A 27,080-nucleotide genomic window follows, 5' to 3' on the forward strand; every position below is an offset into this window, starting at 1 on the left:
TAGGAAGAGAACTCAGCTTTATTGACATCAAGCAGACTTTCTTCCACGCGTTCTACATCCAACAGTAATACAACATAGTAAAGCACAAGGCATATTAAAACATAGCCAGTTCTAAGCAGCTGGGATATTTCCTGTTATAGAAAAGAAGTAACCTGCCCACAGATTCACATTAACATACACAGTACATTAATATCAATCTCTGCTTCATACACCAGGCCAAGGCGCATGTGTACATACAGGCTGGGGTCCTTCAGCAAGCTGACTCTCACAACAGCATCAGCGGGAGGTGTGAGACCCACTTGAAAATGAAAGAACAGTGCTTTTATAGCCAAGACCATGAGGCTGTCTCCTGGAGTCATCTCGGGGGTCACACCCTGAAAGCTGAGGCCCCTGCACAGTGTAGCTGTTTGTAAAGCAAGTCAGGAGCCCCCTGGGAGACCCCAACACAGCATCACTCGTCACAAACCACCGTCTCTCCAAAAACAAGAACCGGAGAGAAAATGACATGAAAGGTGGGTCACTGAACTCGGTAACACTGTTCTGAATCCAGAACTGAGGCTGTCAGTTCATTTTTCTTGACTTTTGGACAGCTGACTTTATAGAGTTCAAATATTTTATGCAACATGAAATGAACAAAGGCAGGTAGCACGGTTGGCATCCATGTGTGGCCGCCCACAAGGACAGAGTGACGGACAATCAAGCTTGGGTGTAAAAGGGCCGGTAAGACGACTGCTTTTGTTTTAAAAACCCAACTTATCAGTTTATGCTCGTTGCCCACAAACTAGATTACCTACTTTTTATTTAAATTTTCATTGTCCACTTGGCTGCGCAATGTCTTAGCTGTGCATGCAGATCTTCAGTTGTGGCGTGCGGGATCCACTTCCCTGACCAGGGCTCGAACGCAGGCCCCTTGCGTCGTGAGAATGGAGTCTTAGCCACTGGACCACCAGGGTGGTCCCCGAAGTGAGTGCTTTTAACAGATTTCAAGCGATAGCTGACACTCTTCATCCATTAATGATATTCTATAAAATAAGAATCCCACTCAAACTTTGTGGAGCAAGCTTCTTCACTGCTGCAAATGGAAACAAAAGATTCAGCTCCTCCCACACCTGTGTTCCCGTGCACTCCGGGCAGCCGCTCAGGACAGGTGGGCTCACGGTTCTGTCACCGAGGGACCAATATCAGGAGTGAGGGACACAACCAAATGCCTCCGGCCCACCATCCCTCCGACACGGGGTGCCCACTATCAGTGGCCAAGCACACTCTGATCAACCTCATCGGGAGGGCGGGTAACGCCTAAGCTCGGTCAGTGTCCCGCAGGCCACGGACGGGACGAGCAGAGCACTACGCTGGGACAGGAACCCTGCTGGGCCCTGTCTCCTGGGTCAGCAGGCTAGGTCTTGCTCCGCCGGAGGAGCGTGGCAGCAGGACTGAGGCCTCCCTGGAACTTGAGGCTCTGTAGGTTGACGTGGGCTCCGTGTCTGAGCAGAGTCTCCACCGTTTTGGCATGTCGGCCCTGGGCAGCCAGGTGCAGCGCGCTGAGGCCCTGCTCATCAGACAGGTCGAGCACGTCGGCGCTGACCAGCTCCTCCACCACCTCTGAGTGCCCGCCGGCAGCGGCCAGGTGCAGCGCCGTCTGGTTGCGGGGGCCCCGGGCCAGCATGTTGGCCCGCTCCTCCACCAGCAGCTTGACGGTTGCCAGGTGCCCATTGCGGGCGGCCAGGTGCAGAGCAGTGCAGCCCTCTGCAGTCACTGCCTCTTTGTGGGCGCCCCGGTGGAGGAGCAGCCTGGCTGTGCTCGTGTGGCCCGTCTCTGCGGCCACATGCAGCGGTGTCTGCGCCAGCAGGTTGCACACATTGACATCGGAGTGTAGGTCAATGAGGACGCGGGCCACGCGGTAGTGCCCGCGCTGGGCAGCCAGGTGCAGGGGTGTCCTTCCGTCCAGCGTCTGGGCGTCCACACTCACCCCTGGCTGCTTGGCCAGCAGCTTGACGATGGGCAGGTGGCCCTGCCAGGCGGCGTAGTGCAGCGGCACCCAGGCGTCCTTCCCCGGCAGGCCTGCATCCACGCCGCGGCGCAGCAGGATACGCACGACGCCCTCCTGGCCGTGCTGGCAGGCCACGTGCATGGGCGTCCGGCCCTCGCAGTCTGCCTCGTGCACGGAGGCATTCTTCTCCAGCAGCAGCCGCGTGCTGCCCTCATCCCCGTTCTGGGCCGCGAAGTGCAGGGCCGTCCACTGGTCCTCATCCGCGGCGTTGACACTGATCTTCCGGGCCAGCAGGAGCTCCACGATGCCCCGCACCCGCTTCTCCACGGCCACGTGCAGTGGCGTGGAGCCCCTCCTGTTGGTGAGGTTGGGGTTGGCATTGTTGAGCAGCAGCCACTTGACACAGTCCTCCTGCCCGGCCTCCACGGCCAGGTGCAGCAGGCTGGCACCCCCATCCAGGACCAGGTCCACATCCTGGGGCTGCAGGATCTTCATCAGCCTGCTGGTGTCCCCACTCACGATGGCATCCACCAGCTTTTTCTTCTGGATGTCGGTGGTGCCAAGGTCTGCGGGGAGAGCAGATGCAGGGGTCAGACGGGGCAGCTCCCGAGGTCTGGCTGGTGTTTGAACGTAGCTACTGTTTACCTGAAATCACTTAAGTGTTTGTCCATGCAGTTTAAGATCTAGTGGGGAGACCTCAGGCAGGTCAATGAATATCCCCAAGGTGCTCTTTTGTCAAATTGCAAAATGGAAATCTTTCCAGCTAACCGATAAAGTTGTAATTAAATAAAGGATATAAAATTCAGGCCCTTGCTGGTGCTCAGCAGTGGCAGTGACTGCTAACAAGGGGGAGAGGGCGGTGAACAGAGCAGGCAGGAGCCCCCAAGCCACTGGAGAGCTGGCAGCTCCCACCCCGGGGCACCCCTCCAGGGCCAAGCAGCTGCCTGCAGCCCAACCTCCAAACAGTACCTCTTGTCCCGGTACCACCACCTAGGACGCTTTCTAGAAAAGTCCTCCAAGGACTGAGACTCCCACTTTAGAAGGACTGTTATGATGTAAACATGTAAATATTAGATTTACAGAAAAACAGCACTATGCTGTCTGGGGTTCTGATGTGCATGAAACGAGACGCCTTCAAGGGAAACATGCTCAAGGGGCCTTGCACAGGAGGAGGGGGTGCCGGGTGTACCAAAAAAACAGAGTAAATGCAGTTGGGACTTGGTGTTTCAGCACAGGCTCATGAGACGGACCAGTGACTGATCTAAGCATGAACACGTCACCTGAAGGTATCAGACCCTGAGAAGAGAGAGTTCTAATGACTTTCTCCATGGGAAACAGGTGCTTCTTTCTTTCCAACCTCAGTGCTGACTGCTCACCTCCAATGCAGCCAGGCCTTCCCTACCTCTGCATCTTTGCAAGGTGTCTCCTTACTCAAAATGCTCTCTTTAATTCCAAACACACCACTCTAAAAACCCAGGAGGGCCAAGGCATTTAGGCAAGGAGCTCATTCCAGGAGAAATTCCCGATTCCCCAGGAAGAGCAAGCTCCCCTTCCTCCTGAGGTCTGCACCCACCCCACAACCCTCCGGCCACCCCTGTGCTGCAGCCCTACGCATGAACATCCGTTTTTTCCTCATGGAAAGGAAACCTCACATGTCCTCACAGGAGATGCAGTGAGGCCCTCACAGGAGGGCCCCCAGGCCCGAGGGCCAGCAACTGGGACAGGGCCGGAGCAGGGAAAAGTGCCTTCCAGAGAGAAAACTCAAAGTGTATAGTCAGGACCAGGCAGTTATGACCGCCAGCGACAGTGCATCCATCAACACACACAGGCCCAGGAAACGGGAGCCCACAAATAGGAAAGAATGGGGTGTGTACCCAGCGTTGCCTGAGAAAGGGGGTGCAGGGCTGACATTACAAAAGAGAGAGAGCTCTCCAGGAAGAGGGGGTCCATCCATTCACAGGACTACCTGGTACAATCCAGCTTCTTCAACCTACACACCTGAGGTCAGTCCCTGCACCCGGTGTTGGCACAGGCGAGACCCTCCCCACAGCCAGGGGCAGGACCCACTCCCCTTACACCTAAGTGACACCTGCTCAGCCCGTGTGCCCCTCCACTGTGCACTGACACCCAAATCCAATAAGCAAAGGGCTGCAGAAAACACAGAAGAACTACAGCCGGGTCATGAAACAAGACGCCTGATCCTTTTCTGTTGCTCACACCGTGCCTGACCCCCCGCCCAATTAAACCCATTATTTCCCCGGTGTGGGGGCCCCTGCTCACCACTCGTTGAAGGCTCCCGCTCGAAAGACAAGGACAGTGACCCTCTCGAGGAGAAAGCAGAATCCACAGAGGACACCCCCGAGAGCCTCTTGCCGCTGCTTGCCGACGGAAGTTTGGACTCGGAGGAGCTGCGGCTGAGCTCTTCCGGGCCCTCAAGGGTCTGGGAGATGCCCGAGTCCAGCTGGGACAGCAGCTCGGAGAGGCTGTAATCGTTGTCGAAGGTGGGGGCAGAGGCACGCTTCAGCGGGGTGGGCACAGGGGCCTGTGGAGACAAGAAGACAGAAGAGATGAGGCTCCATCCATGACCGGATGGGGCAGGATCAGGGGAACACGTGGGTCCCCCGTTGAGCCACACAGAGAATTTAACTCCTGTTCCCAGATGGTGCTGGTGCTAAAGAAAGTGAAAGTGTTAGTCACTCAGTCGAATCCAACTCTTTGTGGTAAAGAACACGCCTGCTAATGCAGAAGACGTAGGAGACGTGGATTCAACCCCCGGGTCAGATTCCCTGGAGAAGGAAATGGCAACCCACTCCAGTATTCTTACCTAGAGCATCTCACAGACACAGGAGCCTGGCAGGCTACAGTCCACGGGGTCACAAAGAGTTGGACACAACTGAAGCAACTTAGCACGCAGCATGCACCGCGACTGCACAGTGCCCAAAGACTCCTGCAGGAGGACAGCGTAAGACAAGATGGTGGGAACAGATGTCCGTCACCATGCTGAGCCCCAGTGCACCGCCATCCAGACAGAAGGTGAATAAGCTGCAGGAGGTGAAGCCTGCGTGCTGGCCAGGTCCACCCAGGACAGGTCAGCGCCGATAGGAAACGGAGGAAGGAGATGGCTTTGGGTAGGGTCCTAACACCCTGAACCTTCCTTGGGGCCATGCAAGGCTGGCTTGGGGGCTGCGGGTGCACAGGTGAGGTGCGGGGCCCAGCCCTGGGGAGGTCATGGCGTTCCAGCTCAACCCGTGCTAACAGGCCCTTCGCAGGCTCTGTCCTGACAGCAGGGAGAAAGGCAGGTCCTGAGGGATCAGAGCCTGCGAGGGATTCACAGCCCTTCCCTAAATCCTCTGACCCGGTGGCCTGGTGTGCCGAGTCACGCCCATGTGCTGGGGCGCTTTTTCTTATCGGGGGCCAGGTCCCCTCCACCGTCGCTTGGCCCCCTGACCTGACACACACGGCCTTTGTGCCCAGACAGCAGACACACCATAAACGGTTACTTATCTGCCGGCCTTACACCCCAGCCAGGGATGATAACACCAGATAACACCTTATAAAGTCAGTTTATCAGCCTCCACTTTACAAGTCCTACTGCCTTAAAGGTATTTATTTAGTTAGCATAGTTAGAATTTCTTATCATATCTTACATAGCCCGTGTGGCACTCATAGAGGAAAAACATTTATGGGCAGTATGACCAACCTAGATAGCATATTCAAAAGCAGGGACATTACTTTGCCGACTAAGGTCCGTCTAGTCAAGGCTGTGGTTTTTCCAGTGGTCATGTATGGATGTGAGAGTTGGATTGTGAAGAAGGCTGAGCGCCGAAGAATTGATGCTTTTGAACTGTGATGTTGGAGAAGACTCTTGAGAGTCCCTTGGACTCCAAGGAGATCCAACCAGTCCATTTTGAAGATCAACCCTGGGATTTGTTTGGAGGGAATGATGCTGAAGCTGAAACTCCAGTACTTTGGCCATCTCATGCAAAGAGTTGACTCATTGGAAAAGACTCTGATGCTGGGAGGGATTGGGGGCAGGAGGAGAAGGGGACGACTGAGGATGAGATGGCTGGATGGCATCACGGACTCGATGGACATGAGTCTGAGTGAACTCCGGGAGTTGGTGATGGACAGGGAGGCCTGACGTGCTGCGATTCATGGGGTCGCAAAGAGTCGGACACGACTAAGCGACTGAACTGAACTGAACTGAGAAAGGCGCCAATCCCCAACCTCAATGTGCAGAAAGACACCCAGACCCCTGGAGCCCAAACCTCTCTCCCCAGTGTGGCCCAGCAGGGGCTTCAAGCAGCTACCCTGGTTCAAAGAGCATCTGGCCCAGCCTTCCCTGGCGGTCCAATAGTTAAGACTGTGCCCTTTCAATTCAGGGGATGTGGGTTCTATCACTGGTCAAGGAACTAAAATCCTATGTGCTGTGCAGTGCAGTCAGAAAACACACACACACACAGTATCCAGGCGGCGGCTACTTAATGCCAGCCATGGGCCCACATTGCCCTTCCCTAAGCACAGACAGCAGGTGGGGATGGGATACCATCAGGCAGGAAATCAACCTGGGGCCAGCACACCACGGGCCTACCCCTGCCCTGAGATGGAATTCTGCGGCCGGCCCAAGCCTCAGAACCGGGCAGGTGGTCCAGGCTGGCAGGGCGTCTGCAAGAAGCAGAGACTCAATCCCTGAAGCTGATGTGGCAGAAACCAGGCCCCGGGAGGGCCCCCATTACCTCGGCCTCGGCCTCAGGCGGTTCTCTCACATCCGGGTCTTGAGTCGTCTCCCTCACCTCCTCATCAGGTTTTTCACACAGGTCTTCCGTTTCAGAAGTGATTTCTTTGGAGGAAAACACAAACGGGTGTGTCACTCAGACAGTGAATTAGCAAATGAGCTACTTAAGCCTGTGGCCTTGGAGGGGACCAGCGCCTGCGGGGTTCAGTCTGACCGGTCAGCGCTGTTCACGCTGCTGGCCCCTGGCTGAGCTCACGGAGGACCGCTGGCACCCCCATCAGCAACCACATGTGGCGTCTGGCCAGGCTCTAAAAGGAGCCACCGTGTCACTGTTTCCCCAAGAAGCCTTCGTCCAGGGAGCCCCGCTAGCCAGCCCAGCCAGAGCTCGTACCCTGACGGCCTGAGCTGCCAGTACCAGGCTAGAAAGCCCCTACCTTGTTCATACTCATTTTCCTTGTATGTTTGAAATATCATGATCAGTTCCAAAGGCATCAGGATCACTTTCCTAACCAAAGGACACAGCTGTTCCCCGGGGATGAGGCCCCACGAGAAATGCAAAGGCCACAGGCCAGCGGTCACGTGGTCCCCAAAAGATGCACTACTGTATCTGCACCCGGAACACCAGGCTCCTCGGGACAGCAGGCCACAGCCGGGGGTAGACAGCTGGAGATGACCAAGTGGCTCCAGCCGCCCCTCCCTGGCCCTGGGCGGGCACAGCCTGCAGGAGGCGAGCTCACTCTGGCACTCCTGTCTGTGGACAGCCTCTTCGTCCCGGCTGCCGCCTGTCCCCCTCCTGGCCATCAAATCCGTCCCCTAGGACAACAGCATGAGTGTCAGGCAGCAGGGCTCCCGGAGCCCAGGGCAGGTGCTCACCTTGGAAGCTGGGCCGCTCCCGGGGGTCCCCATGCCAGCAGCGCTGCATGAGGCGAAGGAGGCTCCCGCAGGCACGCGGCCGGGGTCTACAGACAGGCGGCAGCTCCGGCCTGTGGCCCTTCACCACTTTCACCATGATGTGCAGGATGTTTTTCTCATCTGCAAAGGGAAGGCGCACAAGTCAGGGCAGCTCCTAGGGGCTGAGGTTGGATTTCTTATCCTCAGGAGGAGCAACGACGACCGTGGGAAAGTTTGGGCGCCTGCCTGGGAGACACGGTATTATTTCCTCTTTAAAGCACAAAGGTTTCTGAAATCCTTAACCTTGCCGGACACACCTGTCCTCTATTCTCCAGATGTTGGAAACCACCTGTGATCTACTCTCTTGTATCGCAGAGATCTTTCTGTGCAGCGAACTCAAAGAAAAATCAAGTTCAAAGGAGAAAAATATCTAATGGGGCAGATTCCAAAGGGGCCCAAACAGAGGAAAACTGATGAACTGTGGAGTCACACTAACCAGCCCCCAAGTGGCCCATAGCTCCCCGCAACGACGAAAAAGTCTTTCTGAATTCCTACCCCAAAGCGCAGGTGCCTGGCGATGAGCCAGCCCCAGTGATGGTACATGGCTCTCAGTCCCTTCACACATGGGCTGTGTAAACGGGGACCCTTCTCCTGCAGTTCATAATGTGGGGCCCCACCTGGCCTCCTTCCTAACCCCCTTCAGAAGCAGGCATGGACCCCTCACCATCATCATCCTGGTCACAGAATGAGGGGCCCAAGGTGACCCTCAGGGCCCAGATTTCCTCAATCAGCCTAAAACCAAACCAGCGACCAAGCAGGAGTGCAAGCTTCTGGTTCCCACCACGCCCACACCAGGGGACTCCCGAGATGCCGAGCCACAGGGGTGGAAAACTGGCCCAAAGTCACTGATGGCTGCCAGGAGTCTGCTCTGATGTTTTGTTCCACTTTCCCGTTAAATCTTATGCAATAGCGAGCTCAGGTATCTACATGTTATCTCCACAATAACTCAGACTTCCAAAACCCAGCAGGTCCTCTGGATAAAACGTTAGTCATCGTGGAAGGGTTTCTGCTGCCAAACACAGACGGAACAGGTTCATAAGCTGCCTCTGCACACCCTGGGTAGCCCATCGACCAATCGATAAAGCAGGGGCACCTCAGCTCCCACGTTCCTTCCCATCGTGTGTCTGACCCCAGGGGCCGTGTCCAGCAGACGGCTGCGGTCAGACAGGCACACGGCCACACTGTAAAGAACCCAGACCCTGGACCTCTGCAGATGAGGCAGTATCATGGAGACATGGTAACAACTACGGACAAAACCCTACAAGGATCCTACTCTGCTTCTCAACCAGCAGACCTAGGGCTGCACGCTGACTCTGATCTGCATTTTTAGAACTTTTTGGTCAAACCAACCAGAAAAGATGAAGTAGCCCAGATAGGCTTGGAGAGGAAGAGGAAAGGTTTCCAAAATAAAGAGAAAAAGTACTTGACTTTTCCAATAAACCAAGTCAAGGTACTGAAATCTCAAGGCCAGAAATCCACATGGTGGGTGCCTTGTGGGTAGGGTGCGGGGAAGGAGGAAACCCCCAGCTCTCAGGCTGGGCGGGCTGACCCAGGGACTCTGACCAGGGGGCACCCCTCTGCGACAGCATCTGCACAGTGATTCTGGAGACTGGCTGCCCCACAAGAAGAACATCCTTCACACGACTACACCATACACTTCAGCACAGTTCCAATAGTCATTTCTGTTAGACATGTGTTTTACAACCAAAAATTACAAAATTAAAAAAAAAAAATAAAACTAGCTGGAAATACATACAACAGACAAACCCACAGAAACAGAAAACAGATGAGTGGTGATCAGGGGTTGGGGGTGGGGGGTTGGGAATGACTTGCCTAACCGCCAGGGGGTCCAGGTGGTGACGATCGTATGACACTGTGAGCTTAACACCACAGTGTATAGCTTAAGTGATTAAAAATGGGAATTTTAGCAACTAAATGCTAATAAGAATTACTTCTTAAAAATTGCAATGTATGCTATGTATATTACGTCACACAACATAAAATAATGAGCTGGTACCTAACAAGATCCACTGACTGGACCCCATCAGATCTGTGCCTTTCCCTGTATGTGAACTGCATGGAGAGATCACCTTTTTGGCATATATGAAAGCCCGCAATGAGGTGGGCCATAGGTCTCTGTGCTGACCTGCTGGGCTGGACAGAGCAGCCTCACCACCCCACCTGCCTGGACAGCCCACCAGCTCCACGAGCCAGGGCAGCCCCTCTGCAATTGGCAGGCCCTCCTTACACAGAAAGGACCACAAAGTGCGCCCTTCACGGTGCCAGGAGAGACGGCTGCACCACCCCCAACACGTCCACTCACCTGCAAACGGCTTCTTCTGCGTGAGCACACCCCAGATCACGATGGCAAAGCTGCAAGGAGACGAGCACATCAGTGCCTGCAAGTCAGATTCTCAAACAAAGCCAGAACCCCCTCCCTTGACACTGCAACAAGCTCAGGAAAACCACCCCATCAACCAGGGTCTTCAAGAGACAGGGAAGGGGAGAGAGAGAGGACATGGAGGTATTTTTCATGAATGTCTTAAATGGGGAAATACCCTTATTGCGGGACAAGGCATGCTGGAAGCTCAGATGTCAAACAACAGACAAAACTCTATCAACTGAACTGCTGGTCCAAACAGTAGGAAGGGGTCCCTGAGAGGGAGCCACCCTGTCCCTGGACCATCAGCTTGTGAGAAGAACACCGTGACTGCTTCATTTGCGCTGTGTTCTTGCAGACACGTCCACAAGATGCTGACTACAGCTCTCGGTGACTTGAGTAACCTGCCCACTGATGTCATCCAAGTGCACGGAAAAGGTGAGCAGGCAGCCAGCTGAACTTTCCACAGCCCTTTGTGGTGATGAGAAGCTATGTATACTTGTGTGGTAATACATATACAAATTGGGTTGGCCAAAAAGTTCATTTGGGTTTTTCTGTAACATCTTACGGAATACGTGAACGAACATTTTGTCCAACCATATAAATATACATACATAAATGTGTGCGTGCGTACACACATATTTTTATATATGCACACATATTTATCTATATATATAATATACACACACACACACAATCTATCTATATAATTGCTCTGGATATACCCCCCAAAGAGCTCAATCTGGTAAATTAAAAAAAAAAAAAAAAGAAGTCCAAACTTGGGCTATCAGCTGCACGGGGATAACAGCACCTGTTTATAGAGACCCAAAAGTCCTCAGTGAAAATTAACTGAAATCTGCCAGTTCAAAAACTGAAACTCTGAACTCTGAATAAAGAGAAAATCTTATTCTCCCTAAACCCTACAAGCCGGGCCCAGTGCCCCCTGTACTGCTGACTACAGATGGACATGGAGAAGCCCAGCACAGCACAGACAGGGTGGCTGTGGTCAAACCAGTTGGCTGGGACTCCAGGCAGCGGCGATGACACAAAGGCAGGGCTCGGGGTGACAGTCATCCGTGTGGACAAGAACCACAATGACGGGGCTTAAGTGCCGCTCGCACCCGCCCGCCTGCTTTTCTTCTTCGAGAAGTCTGAGGGATTAAGACCACGACAATTAGGGAAACAATGCTACCACGTGTTTCCTGATTGTTCTTTGGCTCAGAAATCCCCGATGCTGGCTTGTGAACAGCCTCCAGGTGTCCATGTTCCTGTCCCAGGTAAGTGATGCTAGGAAGGGTAAGTTCTGAGCCAGAGGGACTGGATTTGGGAGCCTGAATTCACATGCAGACAGCCGCACAGACCACTGAAAGCAGGCGCTCTCAACAGACAAGTGAGAAAGCCCACCTTTCCTACAAACACTGAAGCTCTCACCAGGCGGGAGCTGCCCATGTGTTACGTAACCAGCCCTGACTGACACCAGCCATTCACGACCTCCATCCTGAGCGGCATCACCCACAGCAGAGAAGTTCCTCTTGTAAGAAAGTTCTGGGGTTGGGACTTCCCTAACGGTCCCTGGTTAAGACTCTGAGCTCCCCATGCAGGGGGCACGGGTTCGATCCCTGGTCAGGGAACTAAGACCCCCACATGCTGCACAGCGCAGCAACGAAAGAGAGAAGAAAAAAAGAAAGTTCTGCGGTGGCTTGTGCCCACCGACTAAACGCCCTCTCATCTGGACTGAGCCTCTTATCTGACGGCACCCAGGAGCCCTTGGGAAAGCCTCGTCCGAACCCAAGGAATGGAGGTGCAGGGCCAGCCGGGGCTGTACACCTGTCGCCCACCTGTACACATCATGCTTGGTGTCGAAGAGCCGGCTCTTCTCCCGGATGCGCTCCGGAGGGAGGTAGGCAATGGTACCGAACAGGCCGTCCATGCTGAGGTCATGCGAGTGGGACAGCCCGTTGCACTTGGCCAGCCCGAAGTCGGAAATCTGGAACAGAGCGGCGAGGAGGGAGCTGGTCAGGCTTGGCTGGCAGCGTGCCGAGCGAGGCGGCCCAGCTGCCGCTTGATGATGTTTATCATCATGTCCCTCAGCAGTGTTGGGGGGGTGCGGCCCCCCAGCCTGGCTGTGCAGGCCCCTTCACCAATCAGGATCACAGCTCTCACGTCGGCTGCGCTCCCCAAGCAGGCGGGAAAGCCCAGCCAGCCAGGGAAGAGCCAAGCCTGAAGACATTAAGAGCTTGACGGGCAGGGAAAAGATTACACTATCAGGAAGGAATTCACTGGGAGAGGAAACTGAAGAATTACAGCTTGTCTGTGGGGCGTTGCGTCTGCCCCGTCGCACAAAGGGAGGAAGCGGCCCTCTGTTTTCAGGTGTTGGGGCAAAGCAGTTATGCAATCTCACAGCTGGGGAAGCGGGCGAGTGGCGGCACGTCCTTTAAAGGGAAATATGTCTTCAGAAGCCCTTTAAAGTGAGCAGAACACACACAGCCAATCTGTCCTCCACGCAGAACGTTCTGGGGACAGACACTTGCTGGCTGCAAACACACAGCATCCCAGCATCCTGCACCTGGCTTGTACACCGCAAAGCCCACCAGTCCAAGGCCACCTGTTCCTAGGTGGCTCTCACACCCCTCTGCCTCCTCGGCTCCTGGGACAAAGGTGCCCACCCTGAAGGTCTGGGGAAGCCACAAGGGGGAAGTCACTGCAGGGACCCACTGACCTCCAGCCCCCCACCCCAGCTGTCAATCAGAGCCCTTGGTGGTATTAAACGCCCTTTGCAGTTAAGCCACACTTGCCGGCAGGTGGAAAATGGCCCCTTAATAAATTCTTCTCTGAGGCTCATGGATTTTCTAAGCCTTCTAATTAATTCTGGGCTCCTCCTCAAACACACCTCTGGAGTGATCGGAAATGCGGCTGAGTCAGACCTTTAGTCCTGGGCTCACCTGCCCACAAGGTGAGCCAGGGGCCTGGTGTCATCACTGCTGAGCAAGGGAAGTTCATGACTGGGGACCCGGTCCTCACATCTGCAGGGGGTGGGGAGGGTGATGGGAAGAAAGCCTGCAAGACTGGACCTGGCCCCCTATTTCTGTGGCCAGGCTGTGCCAGGGTGGGTGTGGGTCCATGCGAAGGAGGCCAGTCTGGCCATTTCTGGGCTTCCAGCAGCTGTCTGTTCTCTGGCCTCCAAGACACTTTCCACTCCGGAGAGCAAAGCGCCAGACCCATCACCCAACCCCCCGCAGCTTGGGAGGAGGGAGCAACACAAGGTAACAGCTGGACAAGTGGAAAGTGTCAGGACCAGACTCTCAGAAGCCTGCTGGCTGCTCTTTCTTTTCATTTCTGCTGTTTTCAGGCACAGCCAGCTGCTTCACGATATACGTGGTGAAAAGACAAGAACCACAATTCTATGTGAAAGCCCTGGCGTCAAAATCAAACTCAGGAATGAGAATCCTCTGATGCCCACTGACCCCCCGGCCCGCCAGACTTCTCCACCTGACTTTTCTCATCTCCCCGTCCGTCCCCAGGTTCCTGGAGAGAGGGACAGTGTGGCAATCCCGGTGAAAAGCAAGCGTCTACAATTCACAAATGAATTCACACTTAGTGTCCACCTTGGTACTGCCCAGAGCCAGTGTCCACACAGGCCCTGAGACACAGCCCTTCCCTGCTAGGCCCAGCTGGATGAGACTAACAGAGAGTAACCGAGGCCAGGGGCAGGGCTGCGCCACCTTGGGGAGAAGGCCACTGTGGACTACAATGTGGCTGTCCCTCTGAACACAGTCTGGGCTGAGCAACCTGGGCCTCAAGCATAGCCTGAGGTTTTAAATCGAGTTATTTCATTATGAAATTGAAATGGGTTTACGGCTTATACTAAAATTAATATTTTAGTAGTGACACTTCGTATACTTAATATCAAGTATTAATTTAATATTAAGCACCTTGAATACTCATTCCAAAACACAGTGGTTGCTGTGAAATTTTCAGTTCCAATCCTCCTATCTATGGACATAAATGTAGTCTGGAGGGATCAAGGGAAGGGGGTGGAGTGACAATTTATCATCTTATTTCAAGACTGCAGATTCCAGCTATATCACTGCAAATAACCATCAACCAAGAGCTGTCCAGAAATCCAGCAGATGACTTAGAACCTCAGACCAAGCTCCCGCTGAGCCATTACTGAGGATGGAAGAAGCCCAGACCATAAATAGATTTTCTGCTGGTCTGGGGCTATGCGTGGTGGCTGCCTCCCTGCTTGAGAAGGGAGTCACGGAGAAGTCCGTTCCTGACCTCTCCGGGGAAGTCGGGTGGTGCCCTGGCCGCTTCCTCAAAGTGGCAGCATCCCCTCCCCACCTGTTCCCAGCTATCGCAGGTCCTCCATGACAAGCCACATGGTCCTTTGTGGAATGTCCAACCACTTCCTAAAACTGTCACAAAGCACCAGGCCTGCCAAGCCAGGGGCTGCCAAGTGCAGGAAGAAGAAAGCGGAGGGAGAAAGTGCTCAAACCGAGGAGCCTCAGAGCCGACACAGAAACAGACCACAGGGACACCAGCCCCAGGTGCTGGCGAGTGGCACTCTCCACCCTGCTGGGTGAGTGTTTGGTCCTACTGTGCGCCCAGCATCATCGGGACCATCCCTGCATGGGTCAACATCCGGTATGGACAGAACAGAGGGACTGTGTCCTGGCCATTCCAACTCCCACGGGCAAGGCGCAGGGACCCCCCAACAACAGGGCTATCACCCCACCCACCAAGGGCAGAGCACGGGAGGGCTGTGCTGCTGAGGAGAGTGCTGGGAGGAAGGTCACCGTGGTCCTACAGGGCATGGCCTCCCGCCCCAAACGCGGCTATCAGCAGAGCAACCTGCACCATGGGGAGGGAATGGGCTGAAATACAAGCCCCACCAGGCCCACTGTGGTCCATGATGCTGAAAAGACAGCTCTGAAGGCCGGGCTGTGCCCACTGGGGACTCCCTAAGAAAGGCGCATTTTATTCCAGCGATGTCTCAGCAACCTTCCTACACCCTGTACCCTAACCCGACTATGTCTGTTTCCCCTGCCCCTAAAACCCAGAATTTTCGATGATTCCCTCCACCAAAAGGCTGTTCCGTGTATGCCCCCCAATCCTGACTGGTCCCCTCTGGAGACTAGTCCCACCCAGCAACACCCCCACCCTGAGCTGTTCTATGTGACCCCCAATCCTGACTGGTACTCTCTGGAGACCAGCCCCATCCAGGAACACCCCCACCCTGCGCTGGAGTTACAGTGTCTCCTCACACTGCACCCCGGGGGCTGCCTGGACACCTACCAGCACTACCCACTCCACCCCTACGTGACAATGCCTGCCACCCATTATGTCTGTGAGCATCCCATGTGTGGCAGCGGGTTGGGTAAGGGTCCAAGGGCTCCAGGGCCCCCGAATCTGGTTCTAACCTCTGCTCAACCATGTACAGTGGGACAACACGGGCCCTTGACTCAACCCTCTGAGCCCCAGCTTGGCAGGAGCTACTGTCCACGTGGTTACTTCCCCTGGGAGATGCGACAGCTCCTGCAGGTGGGGTCCTCTGCACACAGCAGGGACCTGTCCTCACCTCCCCGTTCTTGGGCATATACAAGTTTGAGATCCAAGGTCTCACACTGACTGGGTGCCCACTGACCCCAGGCTCCCAGTCACAACTCTGTAATGTTCATGAGGGGCAGAGGGTCCACACGTGAAGCCAGCACCCCAACCAGAAGGAAGCAAGACTGCAGGGGTGCGAGAGCTGGGCGGATCAGGAACCACCCACCTGATATCTGTTTTCTCAATTCCCTGCTTCACTTTAGCAGGAGCGTACTTCCAATTTCTACTAAAATCTGATCATTCAGCGACACCTCCTTAAGGACACATTGTAACTAAACATCTGATGTGAAAACTGATTTCCCCACCGGCCACAGGTGGACTTGGCCAGAGCTCTGTGCCTGTTGCAGAGTCAGGATGCGGGTGGTGGGCGCGGCGTGCGGGGTTCCAGCCTCCCTTCCAAGGGTGAGCGAGGATGCCGAGGAGCCAGAGGGGACCCAGGCCATGGCGTGCGGGTCTTCCTGCCAACTTGCCTTCCTGAGGCATGGGGAGACCGTGGCGGCTGGGTGAGCCCTAGGACCCAGATCACCTCATGCCCTCCATGGACAGAGACACCCAAAGAAATGCAACCCTGACCACACTAACAGTGGCCAATCCCAGCAGGCAGCCCCTGGTTTTTAGTCTTATTATACCTCATGCTTTTCTGCTTTATAAACTTACCAAAAAATAGATCAGAACTAACAGGCCTTGGGTGAAGACAACAGGAGTCCCTCCAGGGCTTCTCTCTATGACACCCCGAGACTCCCATCACCCCAGGAACCACCAAGGGGAAACACAGCCCCAACGGGCCTCACACAGAGTCGGCCAATCCGCGGTCCACTTTCTAACCTGATTTTGTCAGATGGCCAATAAGCCCGGACTCCTAGAGTCCTGATCCAAAATGTGGGGCAGGGTGACCTGTGTTCCTAAGAGCCCATTTTCCAGCTACACCATCAGGGGCATTCGGACCAGCCACATACGACAACAGTGGGGATCCTGATGCTGAGAGAGCCTCTGCTTCGAGCTCTTTCCTGCAGGAGAACCACCTCCTCTTCTGCCTTCTTGCTGGCCCTGAGGTTCCACCACCTTCCCCACCCCACCCCCAGAGCACCCAGCCCTCCCTGGGCACCCCCACGTTGATGTGTAGTGGGCGTCCAGCAGGATGTTGGTGGGCCTGAGGTCCAGCCTCCCTTACCACACCCCCAGAGCACGAGCCCTGCCCACGCACCCCCACCTTGACATGGTAGTGGGCGTCCAGCAGGATGTTGGCGGGCTTGAGGTCCAGGTGCAGGAGCGGCGGGGCCATGCAGTGCAGGAAGTTCATGCCCACGGCCGTCTCATGGATGATGCGGAAGCGCAGGTCCCAGGGCAGTGGCTCGGAGGCCAGCAGCTTCTCCAGGGAGCCAGTCTCCATGTACTCCATGACCAGGCCCACAGGCTCCCGGCAGATGCCATACACGGGCAGGATGTAACGGAACTTGGCCATCTCCATCTTTTTGGCTTCTTCCAGAAGTTCCATGCGCTCCCTGGAAAAGTTCAAAGACATGAGGAACATGGCAGGCAGCAGTCGCCTGGCCGCAAACACGGGCACCGCAGCCAGGAGACAATCAGCTCCATATGGCTGACTAAATTGCTAAAATGCACGTACACATATGTACAAATGCATGGATGTGTGTGCACACATACACACAGGGCTCACTTTAGTGTCAAATACAGTGAGACTCCTACTTACGATAGAGTTCCTTTCGAGAGCGTGTTCGTAAGTCCAACAAAGTGAGCCTAGGTACCCAACTAACACAATCGGCTATATAGTACTATCCTGTCATAGGTTTATAAATACTTTTCAGAAATAATATATTAAAGAACAAACACAAATAAGAAAGAAAACATCTTTTAACCTTACAGTACAGGACCTTGAAAGCTACAGTGCACAGCACAACAGCTGGCACACAAGGGCACATTCACATCGTTGAAAGTCGGCAACTTAAAGGTTCGTGTGTAGGGGACTTTCTGGTCCCTCCAAGGCCTTCAGTTCCATGGTCATTCAAACACAGCTACATGTTTTGGGGTTATCAGAGGTGAAAACAGAGACTGATTATGATCTGAAAACTCTCAGGCAGCACTGAGCCAGTGAGGCTCTGGGCTTCAGAGGCAGTGGCCGATGCTGACAAACCCTTCTCTTAGAATGACAGAAGGGATGTTCAGGTTAAAACGTAATGAACTGTCCACCCAAAGAGCTCAGCCCCCTTCTTTTTGAAGCCCATCACTCCAGCCGGCCTCATCATTCCTGACCGTAACCCCACACTGAAATCCACAGAGAGAGCACTGGTCTCGAGCAGGGTCTGCAGAGACCACTGTCCAAAAGCCTCCTTCTCTTTAAAGCCACTGTAAGTAAACTACACGTAACACAGTATTTATCACTGTGACCATTCACAAGTGTGCAATTCACAGGCATCAATATCCATTCACGAGGTTGTACAGTCAACACTACTCTCTCCACCCAAACTCTGTCATCATCCCAACAAAAACCTCTGTGCCCACCCCAACCGGAACCCTCCTCGCAGCCCCCAACCTCTTTTCCACTTTCCAGGACCTCTATGGACTTCACATAAGTGGATCACATAATACTTGTCCTTTAGTAACTTGCTTATTTCACTCATCATGCTTTCCCAGTCCACGCATGCTGGAGCACACACCGGAAGGTCACTCTTCTCAGAGCTGAGTAACATTCCACTGTAGGAACCGACATGCTGTGTGTATCTGTTCATCTGCCGATGGGCGCTCGGCTGGTCTGCACCTTTCAGTTACTGGGACTAATGCTGTACAGTTATACACACAGGTGGTTCAAGTCCCCGCTTCTATCTCTTGGATAAACTCTGAGAAGGAGAGTTGCCCGGTCATTTGGTATTTCCATGTCTAACCTTTTGAGAAACTGCTGAACTGCTGTCCACGGCCAGTTCCTATTTTGTAAAGGAACTCTGACGGGCTGGGAGTCTTGCCCATCCATTCACGTCCCCAGGGGCAGGGCAGCCTCTACACTCAAGGCAGAGATGCGTGGCCAGACTCCGTGGGCTGCAGAGCCTGAAACATTCGCTCTCTCCTGTAACAGTCACTTCCTGGTGCAGCCCGTGGCCTTACAGCCCAGCACCCAGGGCCTCGGTCAGGGTTGGTGTGACGGGTCAAAGTCTCAGGGTGCATTCAGGAGATGAGGCTGAGGCCCAAAAGGACAGCGTCTGGCCACCGCAGAAAGGACCTGAGGGCTGGCTGAAATGCAATCCTCAGCCCTGCTCCTGGGGAATGGGCTCCAGGTGGGTGCCAGGAACCTGTCTTCTCCGAAGCTCCTTAAGGGACAGTTCAGAAGCACACAGCCCAAGGAGGGCTGGGAACTGAAGCAGAAGCAGTTCAAGAGGCCGCAGGGACACCCCCTCCCCCAGAAGGCAGACTGCCACACCAGCCACCTCACCCAGACCCAGGATGACTGGTTCCCACCACAGGGTCTCTTCCAGAGTCTGGGTGCACCTGCCAACCCCGCCTGTCCCTGGTCCCGCTTCTCAGCCTGCTGCAGAATCAGAAACCACCAAGAAAAACGAGTCTGTTTCTCACTGAGCAGCCTCCCCTCTGTGACCACAGTTCACTCTCAGGCTCCCCTCACAGGCGCGAAAGCACTTCCCAGGGTGGGGCCACCAGCAAGGAGGAGCCGTGACATGCTGACATCAGCTCTGGCTCTGCCCTCAGTGGGCTCGGCTGGACAGCATCTCAGCACCTCTGCCTACCTGTCCAGCCCCTGCATTTGGGAGCGGAGCCCCCCAACCCCATGAACACTCACCAAGGTGGGCGCCTCAGGGAGAGGATCTCTGGGTGTAGACAAGTGGTTCTCACCCAGGGGCAACTTTGCCTCTGGGGATGCTGGGCACTGTCTGGAGACATGTGGGTTATCACAGCTGGGGGCTGCTGGCATCCAGTGGGGAGAAGCCAGGAGCACCGCCCACCCCCCTACCTTGCATTGCACAGGACACCCCCCAAGGCCAAGACTTATCCAGCCCCCAAAGCCAAGGTTTAAGCTTGACAACCCCTGCAACAGAACTAAATTTTTAGCCAAATTTAAAATAAACCACTACAGCCTGGAATCACCCACTTCAGTACTCCCAGCATTTGCTTTCATTTTAATCTGTATCCAATCAAAATTCATTTACTGACATTTATTTACTGTACATCCTCTACATGTTAGAACTGATGACAAGAAGACCCTTCCCTGCCTTCAGAATATTTACCTTCTAGAGGAGAAGATGGAAAATTACCCCCAAAAAAGAGGTGTCGTTGAAAAATCCGAGATCTTTGAAGGGAAAGAACAGAGACCTGGGGAGGTTTAATAAAGCGGGTCCCTAACTTGGGTGGGCAGAGGGCAGGCAGCAGTAAGGGCTTATGAGGAGGTCACACCCCCACTTCTGCAGGGGGTCCCAGGCTAGGAACCACGGGAGCAGAGGGGCTACACACACTCAGGGTGGGTGACCCACTCAGGGAGGTCGCCGGGGCCCTGGCTGCCAGAAGTAGAGGGGGAGCAGGCTGGTCGACGCGGGGCTCATTTCTGAATGAGAATCATTAAGGTTTGGTGACAGACTAGATGTGAAGAGGGAGGGAACAAGGATGGCCCTAGAATGCTACTGGGAATCACTAGGCAGCTCCCCATTCAGGGAAGCAGCAGGAGGTGGGAGGTCGGAGGGGCTGGGGTGGGTTAGTTCTAAACAGGTTCTCTGAGGAGCAAGAGAACCCCACTGGCCTCAAACAAAAGTGTGACAGGCATCAGGAGTAAATAAAGACACAACTACAAAACAAAACTGAGCTAACTCGCCTTAGTTTGATGCGCTTCCTTAGCACTCTGGTTAAAGAGCCAATGAATAGGCAGACAGCAGGATGCCCACAAGAGCCCCTGTGGGGGCCCACCCGGCTGGGCTGAAGCTTGGGTTCAGATGCCTGGCCCCAGCCAGTCCCTCCCTGCAGCCACGCTGCTCGTTGGGCTCCAGGATGGCCTGCAGGCAGACCCCAGCCCTGTACCCAATCTCGAGGGACATCTATACCGAAAAAGGGCTGGATCAAGCATCATTTAAAATAAAGGTAGTAAAGGACAGGGAAGCCTGATGTGCTGCAGTCCATGGGGTCACAAAGAGTTGGACACGACTTAGCGACTGAACAACACAAGTCACTTAAGGATCAGAAATGGCACCCTGGGCCCATCCCCTTCCTCCTCCTCCGGGGAGACCTCACGTCACCTACACTAACCAGTTCAAGCACCCTCCTCGGACACTCACTACCCAGTGGTGGGGGTCAGGACTGGGGCCGCTCCTGTTCCCTACTAAAGAATCAGTTTTGTGACTTGTCTGGTCCTCCTGCCTTCCTTCATATTCTTTTAAAGTGACTGGTGTGCCGCTGCTCCCCACCCGCACGAGTCCAGCACACAGCGCTCATGTGGTCCTGACGTATATGTTTGGCCACGGGATGGACAGAGACACACTTCCACCGGGAGCGCCCCCCAGGCCCACAGGCTTCCCGGCACTGCTGGCTCCAGAGTTTATAGGCCAGTCACTCAGAGGACATTCTGAGAGCCAGCCCCAACCCCACCCCTCTGCCAGCCTGACAACAGCCAAGGAGGCTGTCAATTACACTGAGGCTGAAGGTCTTGAGAAGAGCGGCTCTGTGCCTCTCAGCAAAAGCGTTTGCTTCCTTTTGCCCAAAGGGCTGAATACATAAGACCCAGGTGACTTCTGATGGCGGAGTTCGTGAGGCTCAGGGGAGCCGCTGGCAGCAGATCACTCGCGCAGGCCAGACCAGCCGAGGTCAGCAGGTCCCCGGCTCATTCCCCTGCCCTGGGCCCTTCCTGCCAAACTGAGACCCCATTAACCTGACTTTGTTTAAGCGGGGTTGGTGGGGGAGGGGGGGAGCGGGGGGGGGGGGGGGGGGCGGCAGGCAGCCCTGCAGCTGTCTGCTCCAGAAAGTTGACTGTGGCTGGAATGTTCTGAGACAGCCTGTACCCATTTGGGAAGCAACACCAGGCAGGCTTTTTGACTGACACAGGTCAGTGTGACCACTGGCCACACATCCCAGGACAGTTGGAGGAGGAAGGTGAGATATCTTGGAAATGAAGTCTGCATTTCAAGGAACAAATCACCTTCTTCCTGACAGCTCAATCAGAAATGCCTTAAAGCGAGGACCCTACCCTGGCTGCACCCACCAGGGAGGGGAAGAGGGTTCCAGGACCACACAGCAGGGGAATCAAGGGAACCCGGAAAGAGCCCCTCACATGGACCTGGGGGCGGGCTGGCCGAGCCCCCTAACCACCCTCATTGTTCAGGTTCAGGAAGGTCTACACAAAAGGTGTTCATCCCATTTATCCTCTAGGTCTTTCTTTCCCGGGCCTCTGGTACCATGCCAGGACCCCCCATACCCACCCCACACCTGCCAGTATCCGCAGTTCAATAAGTTAGGGCTGGGCTGGGAGCTGCTGGAAAAGACAGAAAAGTGCTTCTTACACAGAATGAAACCACCAGTGTGTTTTCATCAATTTAAATGCACTTTTCCTCGAAGCAGTGTTTCCAGTTTATGTTGACAGCACACAAAGGATGGAGATTGGATATTGTGACGGCTGCTATTATTTAAAGACCAGGAGAGACTGTCAAACCCGTCCCAGAGCCCAGGTGCAGGACCGGGCCAGGGGCCTACAGGTGCCCAGACTCCTCACCATCAAATCCCATTCCACCCTGTCAGGGGTGAAGCTCCAGCCACCAGAGTCCACTGACATCAGTTCAGTTCAGTCACTCAGTCGTGTCCAGCTCTTTGCGACCCCATGAATCACAGCACGCCAGGCCTCCCTGTCCATCACCAACTCCCGGAGTTCACTCAAACTCACGTCCATCGAGTCGGGGATGCCATCCAGCCATCTCATCCTCTGTCGTCCCCTTCTCCTCCTGCCCTCAATCCCTCCCAGCATCAAAGTCTTTTCCAATGAGTCAACTCTTCGCAAGAGGTGGCCAAAGTACTGGAGTTTCAGCTTTAGCATCATTCCTTTCAAAGAACACCGACATCAGTCTTCATTAAACCCCAAAATGGTGACGTGCTAAAAGCGTGTCTACAATTAGGCATAATTCAGTAGGGCTGGCGTCATGTTTCTCTTCTGTAATCATTTCAATCACATCTCCTTTCTCCCATCTGGGGAAGGGTTGCTGTTCCCCAGCAGGAATGGGGGAAAGCACCCCCGCCCCACCCCTCTTGCTCCAAGAGGGAACACCAAGCCAGGGTCCAATTTGTTAAAGTCACTTACTCAGCAGCATTTAGGTCAGTACAATCTTTCTTCTGGCTGAAACCCATTTCCCCCACCCCAGAGAAGACGTGGGGTGGGGAGAGATGAGAAATCTCACCAGACTGATCATTTCTTTCTTTCTTTTGATATTCATTTGACAGTGTCGGGTCTTAGTTGAGGCATGCGGGATCTTTTGTTGCAGCCTGAGCTGAGCTGCCTTTCAGCTAGTGGGATCTCAGTTCCCTGCATCCCTGCATAGGAAGGAGTCTTGGCCACTGGACCACCAGGGAAGTCCCAAACTGATTATTTCCAAAGGACCTTTTTAGGAGAAGCTGTGGGGTTCTCCTCCAGTCTCAGGCAGAAATTCCAAAGACATCCAGCCATATCTGGAGGCAAGTACCTTGTGGGGAGGAGGGGAGAAAATGGGTCCTGGGACTCAGGCTTCTGAAAAAGGAGCCGCAGGACACTGCAGACAGAGGAGGAAGGGTGGAGGTGCAGGGAAGGCACCTGGTAACAAAGAGCTCCTCAGAGGGAGAGCGCTGGGAAGCACCTATGGGAAGAGGCAGAGGAGCACCGTTTAATCATTCCTGAGCCTCCCGGCCGGGCCTCCTCTCTGTGCACCAACCCAATTACGTTCCCAGGGAGCCTGCAAGGGGTTCCCACACTGCTATTTTTAAAACTGACAAGAACCGGGCTTGTCGGATTGTCGGCTCTGTATGTACAAACCTGGGGTTTGCTCAGGCTCGCCCCAACGAGCCTCAGCCAATCACCCAGCAGCTGCTGGTGCTCAGCTATCCCAGGCTTCCTCTTAGCCAGGGGTGGGGGCCAGAGGAACGGGCCTGCAGGGCTAGTTCTCACCTAAATGGGAATGCCCCCCGCAACTAAGCTCTGCCCAAAACCTCAAGATCCCCTAATGAGGGTCAGGTGGGAGAACACACGTCTCCCCTAAGCTACCAGCCTACCAGACGTCCCCATGAGAGGAGATGCAGATGAAGGGGGCATCATTTCTCCCAGGTCCCCCTTGGAAGCTACGCGGCAGGTGTTCCTCTGCCTGCTGCAAACTTCAAGGGGTGTCTGGGACCAAGCAGCCTCTGACTTTCTCCCAGAAAAGTACCTGCTCACATGGTCTGGGGCAGCCTGCTACTCTGAGGAGCCCTCGTTGGGTGCTGGGGATCAGGCTCCACTGTGGCCAAGGCGTGGCATGAAGACTGGGGCCAGGAGACCCCAGCCTCCCTAGAGGGAGAAGCAGCTGATGAGTGGGTCCCAATGTAACCAGTGGAAGAGGCCCTTGGAAGGAAAAGGTCAGGCCCTCGTGGCAGGGGTGAGAAGTACCAGCCTAAAAACAAGTGAGACAAGACTTGGCCAGGAGGGGCACGGTGCTGGGGGCTGCACCCAGGAACCTCAGTCAAATCAACTCCCCACTCCAGGAAACATCTTGCAAGCAGAAGAGTCAGGATGGTGCGCAGCTAGCTCATCAAAAGAGCATGGAGCCGTGGAAATCTGTGGAAATCTGGCCGGACACTCCACCATTCCAAGATAGGGATGCAAGCCTGCTCCCCCTGCGCCACTGAGGAAGGGGCATGAACTCCAAAAGAGACTCTCAAACCAAAGCGTCAATAATTAACTCTGAAGAGTTTTCTTTACAAAGAGCAGGGGTTTGACCATCTTCTCAATCAGAGGAATCCGCTGCTAATGCAGAAGCCAGCCTGCTCCACTCAGCCTGGCAAAGCACAAGAGGTGAATTCTTCCTGCTGGGCAATGCTGACCTCGACCCAGCTGCCCAGCACATGCCTCCACCTGCCTATTTCAGGCAGGGCAGGAAAGCCTTCCAGTTACAGGACAAAACACTTTTCAACCAGGCCATGTAAGATCCTAAGTGGCCTGCCTCACATGGAGAAACCAGACCTCCAAATGGGCCACCCAAGAAACAAGGGCCTGGACGCTGGAAATAACAGATCCTAGGGAGGGCTTGATGAGTCAGCCTGGGGACCTGCTTGTTTACTCTGCTTTTCCAACACAATAAGGTGATGTTAAAAGCCTTCGCTGATGAAGAAAACTCGGCCAGAAGACTCCAGCAGACAAATAAATGCCCCCGAAAGCGTAAAAATATCTACACAGCGGCAAGAGTCTTGCCTTTCAGGATCTAACTATTGGCTGGCTTTCAAAGTGATTCAGATTTCATCAAAATAACCACAGCGCCCCTCCCAGACTGAGAAGCTCCCAGGATCTTCTCAGGCAGCTCACCTTTGAGCTGCTGATATTTGCATGACACTTGTCAACACTCTACTGAAATTTGAGGCTTAGAGCAAAAGGCCACCAATAGCTCTGCTCTATGTATAATCTCTTAGGCCAGGATGAAAACGCAAAAGATGCCCAGGGCTTCCTCCTATCCAGGACCATGGGCTGTGGCAACACACATTGTGATTCTGTGTACCTCAGTCCAGGGGACGTATATGGCCACCCTGGAAATGAGCATTGCCACCACTGGGGAGGGGGGGTGATGGGTGGAGGGGGAGAGGAGCTGGAGTTTGTAGGCCCCATCACTCAATAAGCCGAGGATTAGAAACCAGGTCTCTGAGATAGCAAAGGAGTCACCTTTCTAGGCTGTGTCTGTTTGGGGCTGGCTATAGCGACAGCTCTCCAAGAACCCGCCTGTCAATGCAGGAGACCCAAGAAACACTGGGTTCGAGCCCTGAGTGGGGAAGATCCCCTGGGGTAGGAAATGACACCCCATTCCAGTATTCTTACCTGGGAAGTTCCATGGACAGAGGAGTCTGGTGGACTATAGCCCATAGGGTTGCAAAGAGCCCCAACTTTGCAACAAGCATTGTGTGGCATGGCTCCATACGAAACATAAATGCCACACAACTTCCAAGTTGAATGCAAACTTCACCAAAGGCTAAGTAATTTAGATGCACTCAATTAAAGCTTATAAATTATTAAAATGCAACCATAAAGAGTGAACAACACCCAGCCAAAAAGAGCTGCTTCTCAAGACTCTCCTCCCACCTCCCTCTCCCCTAAAATTACACACAGACCATAATCCACCAGCTGAATTTAACTGGGGCAGCTCTGGTCCTTTTCAACTGTCTTTATTTGAGCGCCCCTGTTACCGAGGGACAAGCAGATATCCTCCCAGCTTTGGATGGGGAAACCGGGGTCTAGGAGGGCGCCGTGGCCATGCCACAAAGTGGGTAAGTGCAAGGCCACTCCCCAGAGGCCTTGTCTGGAAATGAAATCAGCCTAAAAGACAGTGTGCGACCAGAAGGCACCGAGTGTTGTAACAAGGCTCCCGGGTCACCTGCCGGACCCACCGCCAGGCCCAAGCCAGGCAGCGACTCTCAAGTGCTAGGGCGCCGAGGAAGCCTGGCCAAGCCAAGTCCAGGGCTTCCGACCGAAATAATTACAGTCTTACACCAATTTGTGCTCCAAAGTAAATTACTAAGTAAGTCGAACGGAGTCTAACTCACTCACAAAGCCCAGATCCCCACACGGCAATTTTTATAAGCCGGGCGCAAACCGCAGCGCCAGGGTGGGACCTGGACGGACAGGACAGGCCACCGAGGGTCGAAAGCAAGGCGAGCCCGGTACCTTGAAAATCCGGGGCTCACCGGAAGCCGGGTAACAATACAAAGCACTTAACAGCTCCTTAGGCGAACGCAGCTCCCCGAGGTTCTCCCGTAGGCGCCGCATCCCGGGACCCCGGCGGGAGCAAATAGACCCGGAGCTCGCCAAGCCGCCTCTCGCGTCCCTCCCACCCGGCCAGCGGCGCCGACCCCGCCGGGGGCTCACGGCCTCTCCCGGCGCTGGGTTTTCCTGCCGAGGCTGCTCCGGAGGCCATTCGGGTGGAGAGAACGGGAACGCCCGGAACCCAGGCTCCCCACCGCCTGCCCAGCGCAGCCGCCCCCGCCCGGGCCGCTGACCTGTCGTCGACGTGCAGACTCGGCGAGCACTTTATGGCGAGCCACGTCTTCCAGTGGACGTGGCGCACCTTGTACACCTGCCCGAAGCCGCCCGAGCCGACCTTCTCCCAGCCCGCGAACTCGCCCGCGTCGAAGGTGCGCAGCAGCCCCAGGGCCCACGGGCCCCGGCTCTCGCCCTCCATCGCGTGCGTCTAGCCGCCGCCCCGCGCCGCCGCGGCCGCCCAGGT

General features: G+C 54.7%; 1 protein-coding gene across 1 annotated transcript; it reads right to left on the reverse strand.

Moving 5' to 3' along the window:
- On the reverse strand, positions 1 to 27,080 carry RIPK4 (receptor interacting serine/threonine kinase 4). The gene is made up of 8 exons (XM_027960699.2): positions 26,854 to 27,080; positions 16,874 to 17,165; positions 11,892 to 12,040; positions 9,997 to 10,046; positions 7,596 to 7,754; positions 6,724 to 6,827; positions 4,268 to 4,529; positions 1 to 2,553 (listed from the first exon to the last, which is right to left on the reverse strand). The coding sequence occupies exons 1-8, from the start codon at positions 27,033 to 27,035 to the stop codon at positions 1,394 to 1,396; spliced, it is 2,358 nt and encodes a 785-aa protein (XP_027816500.2). The 5' UTR covers positions 27,036 to 27,080; the 3' UTR covers positions 1 to 1,393.

The sequence above is a fragment of the Ovis aries genome, chromosome 1 (genome assembly GCF_016772045.2).
Source record: "Ovis aries strain OAR_USU_Benz2616 breed Rambouillet chromosome 1, ARS-UI_Ramb_v3.0, whole genome shotgun sequence".
NCBI lineage: Eukaryota > Metazoa > Chordata > Mammalia > Artiodactyla > Bovidae > Ovis > Ovis aries.